Raw genomic sequence first — 5,999 nt, 5'->3', positions numbered from 1 at the left:
AAAACTATCCACTTCCTCCAGTTGCTCTCCCTTAATGCTCACTTCCAGATTACTGCCACTTTCACCCCTTGTACATCTCATTACCTTACTTTTACCCACATTTATCTTTAGCTTTCTTCTATCACACACTCTCCCAAACTCTGTCACCAACTTCCTCAATCCCTCCTCCGATCCTGCCACAAGAGCAGTGTCGTCCGCAAACAACAGCTGGCTCACCTCCCACTTTTCTCCATTTTCTTTAACCATCTCCAATCCCTGACCCACTACCCTTGCATTTACCTCTCGCACTACCCCATCCATGTATAAGTTGAACAGCCAGGGTGACATAACGCATCCTTGACGAAGTCCCACCTTTACCTCGAACCACTCACTCTCTCCATTTCTAATCCTGACACAAGCTCTACTACTCTCATAAAAACTCTTGACAGCTCCCAGAAGCTTTCCTCCTATCCCGTATATCCGCATAACCTCCCACAGTGCCTTTCTGTCTACCCTGTCGTAAGCCTTTTCCAGATCCATAAAGGCCCAAAAAACATCCTTCCCCTTTCCTATAGCTTTCTCACATATCTGTCTTACCACAAAAATCAGATCTACACAACCTCTACCTGTCCTAAATCCACACTGTTCCTCACCAATTACTCCCTCTGTTCCTCTCCTAATCCTCTCAATCAAGATCCTTCCATAAGCCTTCCCAACTACACTTAACAAGCTAATCCCTCTGAAACTACTACATTCACACTTGTCCCCCTTTTCCTTGTAAAGTGGAAATATACAAGCACTCCTCCAGTCCTCCGGCACTCTATCTTTTCTCCAGCAAACATTAAATAACCTCACCAACCAGTCCACCATCACTATACCTCCTTTTTAAGACATTCTGCATGACATCCATCCAGACCAGGTGCCTTACCTGCTTTCATCATCTTAACTGCTGCCTTCACTTCATCCTTCCTTATTTCTCCTCCATTTTCCTCACTCATCACTCTCATTTTCTTAGCATTTCCCACTGCAGCTATCTCTCCCTCCCTATCCTCCTTCACATTTAGCAACTCCCTAAAATATTCTGCCCATCTTCCCCTTACTGCCTTCTCCTCCATTATCATCTCTCCATCTGCACCTTTTACCTTTTCTTCTCTACTTGATTCGCCTGCTCTTCCTCTCTTAATTTCTTTCCAAAACATCGTTTTATTACTTTCAAAATTTTCTGTCATACTCTTACCCCATTTCACATCTGCTCTCCTCTTTGCCTCCTTTACCTTTTTCTTTACTTCTCTTTTCTTTTCTTTATACGTCTCATATGACTCCCTCGTCCTATTTTGTAACCAATCTGTGTAAGCTCGCTTCTTCTTCAATAATGATAATAATAATACAATAATAATAAATAAAATCAATAAATGCACAGGTATAGTTAAATGATAAACAAATAGGTAAATACTAAATAATGAATTGACAGATAAATAGTAAATGAAAATCAAGCAAATAATAAATAGACAATAACAAACAAATAATTAAATAATCTAATAAATAAAAGCGGTTTCGTGTCTGTCTGTCTGTCTGTCAGACTTTTTTCTCGATTCGATCGATCGACTAATTTCGATTTCGACGACTCAACCTTACTTTGTAAATGTTTCAGATTAAATTTGGCTCCAATTCATGAGTAGCATTCAAAGTAATTGAGCTTTTCGAACAAATATTGGCTAATTTAAAAAAAAAATGAAAAATAGTCAGACTTTTTTCTCGATTCGATCGATCGACTAATTTCGATTTCGACGACTCAACCTTACTTTGTAAATGTTTCAGATTAAATTTGGCTCCAATTCATGAGTAGCATTCAAAGTAATTGAGCTTTTCGAACAAATATTGGCTAATTTAAAAATAATAATAATAATAAGAAAAAAAAACAATATATAAGAAAAATAATAAAATACACTTGCCATACATACCTTTGATAAGTTATTAAAATTGAGAATAAATTCGATAAAAAAAAAATTAAACGAGCTAATATCAATTTCGTCTCTATATTATACAATTTATTCTTTTAAAAATTTGTTAATTTTTTCGATCGATCCAGGTGACGCGATTCGAACTGCCCGATTTGTTGTTCGTCGAATCGCACTTTAGGTTAGTAATAAATGAGGTCGTCACCTCCTCATTCGCTCAATAAAACTGGTAATTATAGCGGTAGTGTTTCAGACTTGAATCCATTTAGTATGGATTCTAATATCATCATTAACACTGTTAACAGTAGAAGTAGAAAAAAAAATAAGTAAAAATTGTAATAGTAAAAAAAAAGAAAATAAGTGAGATGGATGAAGAAGAAAAGGAGAGAATTAGGAATGGAAATAGGGAATATCAAAGGAGAAGAAGAAAATCATTAACTGAAGGTCAAAAGCAAAAAATAAGGGAAATTGACAAGGACGCACATAGAAGTCAGAGAAAAAACCTTAATGATGAAAGAAGACAAGAAATTTTAGAAATTGATAGAGAAGCGCATAGAAGTCAGAGAGAAAACCTTAATGAGGAAAGGAGACAGGAAATTTTAGAAATTGATAGAGACGCACATAGAAGTCAAAGAAATAAATTTAATTTGGAGCAAAATGCAAGACGGAATGATTATACTCAAAAACAGACTAATAATAACTATGGTGAAGCGTTTACATACCAAAGCTCAAAAAATTATACAAATGTGGCATATATTGGTCAAATGAATAAAATTTGTAAATATTGTCGAGCTAAACTATTTCAAAGTGAGCCTGCAGGTTTATGTTGTTTTCAAAAAACTTTTTGAAAAATATAAGGAAATATAATGAATTGTTTTCAATGACATCATTCGGAATGAATAAATCAACTGAAATAAGAGGTTTTATGCCTGTGTTCAAAATACAAGGGCAAATTTATCATAAAATTGGATCTTTATATAACGAAGTTGAAAATAATTCTAAATATGCACAAATCTATTTTATTGATGATTTGGATAGACAGGCAGATATTAGAAATAATAGATTTAAGGAAACTAATCTTCATACTATCAGAGATTTACAAAACATGTTGACACAAAACAATGAATTAATACGACAAATAAAGACAATGTCATCATTCGTTAATACACCATCAAAATGAAAAAATTGATAACATTGAAATTGTATATTCAGAATTATTACACAGATTAGAATTCATCAACATACTGAGATCTCAGGGGCGAAGCCCCTTTCTAACAAAATCTAGTATAAAACAAATGGCAGTCACTACAGCACCTTGCTTAGATGTTTATCTACACTAATCTTAAAGCTTTGAACATAACTACATTGCACTGCCTCTGCAGGAAGTTTATTTCATTCATTAACTACATGGTTGGCGAAGTTGTTTCCACCCACTTCCAAATTAACCTACTTCCAGACAGTTTGAGACCATTATTTCTTGTCGGATTCTCATTCAGTGTAAGAATTTTGTCACTTTTGATGTTGCCAATCCCCTTTAGAATCTTAAATACCTGTATCAAGTCACCTCTGAGTTTATGCTTTTTTAGGGAAAACAGATTCATATGTTTTAGTCGATTTTCGTATGATTTATTTTTTATATTTGGATTCAGTTTTGTGGCTCGCCATTGTACTTTTTCCAATCTGTCAATGTATTTAATGAAATTCGGTGACCATACAGAAACAGCATATTCCAAATGTGGATGAACTGATTTATATAGCTTATTAATGAGGGATGAACTTTTGAAGTCAAAAGATCACACAATCAGTCCTAAATTCTTATTTGCTTTCTCAGAGGCTGAAATATACTGCTTAGAAGATTTGAGATCATTACTGATAATTACTCCGAGATCTTTTTCACTATCCACTTTTGTTAACATATTTCCAAATAACTTGTAATCGTACTTACTGTTATTTTTTTACCTATGTGCATAACCTTGCATTTACTTGTGATAAATTTCATTAGCCACTTTTCAGACCATTGCTGTATACGTAAGTTCTGCATGACAACTTTTTCTTTCACTGATGTGTCAAAACGGTCTTCTGTTGCGTATTAACCAAAGAAAATGAAGTCATGCACAACTTATGTATAATGGAATCTGAAAAGTTAAGTCCTCGGTTCTTTTAAATGTTATTTTCGTTACGAACACTTAGTTACTGATCTCATTCCGGTCAATCATGCCAGGCCATTGCATTTAACAGATGATGGCAGAACAGGAAGTATGCCGAGAGAGTGTGGGGGCAACGTATAGATGTTGCTACATCACCCAGCCAGGATCATCAAGTGGACATCACGTCAAATACAATTAAATTGGAAAGGCGACATGGAACAAATTACATTTAGACGCCAACTTGACCTTACATTAGTTTATTCGTTGATTAATATCATACATTGTTTAACCTCAGACTTTCTGTTTACTTCTTTTTTAGGTTTTGGATTTTGGAAGGCTCGACTGCGGGACTCTGAGAGTTAGCAACCGCGATGTTAGACACACAGAAGAGGAATGGTGAGGTAGTCTTTCTTCCTCAAGTAGGTCTCATATCATGCACAGGTAATCTCCGTATTCTTGCACACAGCATAAGCACGTTGCGTTGGAGGGATGGCAACGGACAAGGTAGCTCATGCCCACACAATAATCTCCGTAGCAGGGGCTCTTGCCCATGGGAACAAGACCCGGGGTGTCACAAGTGCGCTGGTCTATTGGCCACTGGTCTGCTTCCTCTTGGTCTGCTTCCTCCTGGTCCACTTGCTCTGAAAAACAGAGGAGAAGGTATCGTATGAAGAAGATAAATCGCACATTTTTTCGCAAAGTACTAGAAGACAAATTAATATATACATACATATATTCAATGGATGGATCCACATGGAAACACACACACACACACACACACACACACACACACACACACATAGACATACACACCCAAAGGAAGATAGATTGATACAGGGAGAGAAAGATAGTAGATAGCGTCTTGGCTTGCCAACTCAGCGGTATCGAGATTAGGCCACAATCACACGACAACACTGCAAACGGTTACCTTGGACGTTAAATCTACCCATCATAACTTTTCAGACAATATAAAGAAGTTTGATTTTGGTGTTCAGTGGTGTGCTATGGTCATGGGACTTACGTGGTATTTGTTGTGATGGCAGAGCAGAAACGAAAGCAGAAGAGATGAGGACAATCGTAACTGCCCATGACAACAAGATACGCGACCCAACCATCATGTTAACTTCTGCTGTTCACGAGTCAATCTGCAAAAGAATCATCAAGATGAAAAAAAGATATTTACAAATTAACAAACATTGCAGTTAGTAAGATGTTAAAAAAATACTTATGTTCGTATGTGAATCTATAATTACAAGTGTGTGTTTGTGTGTGTGTGTGTGTGTGTGTGTGTGTGTGTGTGTGTGTGTGTGTGTGTGTGTGTGTGTGTGTGTGTGTGTGTGTGTGTGTGTGTGTGTGTGTGTGTGTGTGTGTGTACATATATATATATATATATATATATATATATATATATATATATAAATATATATATATATAATACATGTACACACACTTATTATAATTTTTTACATGTTTTTTCTTACTTATGTCCAGCTTTGCCTTACATGAAATAGATCTCAAAATTCTTCCCATTTACCTCAAGTCAACCCTTTTGCTTCGGTGTTTTCCCAAAGACTGAGTCGCGTTCTCAACGTCGAGGTAAATATATACATACGAGTTGCCTGGAAGGAAAAGGTGCCAGACATTCGAATAGTGAACGAAAAAGAATATCACCTTATTTACCTGGATTTTCGTTCACGCTCTTACTTTTATAGAAATAAAAGATGAAATAAACTATACTACATCTTCGTACTGAAATCATAATTTCGTGTCATTTATAAGTTTTCGTTTTCATATTTTTCTCCTGAAAATCTTTGGCAACCCCATAAGAATTGTAACTCATTCGTAAAAATTTTAAACAGTTCCAACTAAAATAGAATACGAAAGTTAATGTGAAAACAAAGACAACCATATGGAC

At 35.7% G+C, this 5,999-nt stretch overlaps 1 protein-coding gene across 2 annotated transcripts; it reads right to left on the bottom strand.

The window, feature by feature from the left end:
• Positions 1 to 4,325: 4,325 nt before the first annotated feature.
• Positions 4,326 to 5,766, bottom strand: LOC143027543 (uncharacterized). 2 transcript variants are annotated; one of them, XM_076188837.1, is made up of 3 exons: positions 5,619 to 5,766; positions 5,106 to 5,229; positions 4,326 to 4,725 (listed from the first exon to the last, which is right to left on the bottom strand). In XM_076188837.1, exons 2-3 carry the CDS (start codon positions 5,200 to 5,202, stop codon positions 4,511 to 4,513), a joined length of 312 nt encoding a protein of 103 aa, XP_076044952.1. In that variant the 5' UTR covers positions 5,203 to 5,229; positions 5,619 to 5,766; the 3' UTR covers positions 4,326 to 4,510. The 2 variants fall into 2 exon arrangements, with proteins under 2 accessions (XP_076044952.1, XP_076044953.1); XM_076188838.1 differs by having other exon boundaries at positions 5,587 to 5,646.
• Between the last annotated feature and the right edge of the window lie 233 nt (positions 5,767 to 5,999).

This window comes from Oratosquilla oratoria, chromosome 8 (assembly GCF_046742065.1).
Source record: "Oratosquilla oratoria isolate Oo_2021 chromosome 8, ASM4674206v1, whole genome shotgun sequence".
Classification (NCBI taxonomy): domain Eukaryota; kingdom Metazoa; phylum Arthropoda; class Malacostraca; order Stomatopoda; family Squillidae; genus Oratosquilla; species Oratosquilla oratoria.
Note: the sequence above shows the minus strand (reverse complement) of the source record. Positions and strands in the feature narration are given on the sequence as shown.

Bases quoted from the DNA above. Each gene is read 5' to 3' on its own strand.
- LOC143027543 (XM_076188837.1), bottom strand. From the start codon at position 5,202: ATGATGGTTGGGTCGCGTATCTTGTTGTCATGGGCAGTTACGATTGTC. The intron at 4,726-5,105 runs GTAAGTCCCATG...TCTGTTTTTCAG, and splicing joins GCCATCACAACAAATACCAC to AGCAAGTGGACCAGGAGGAA.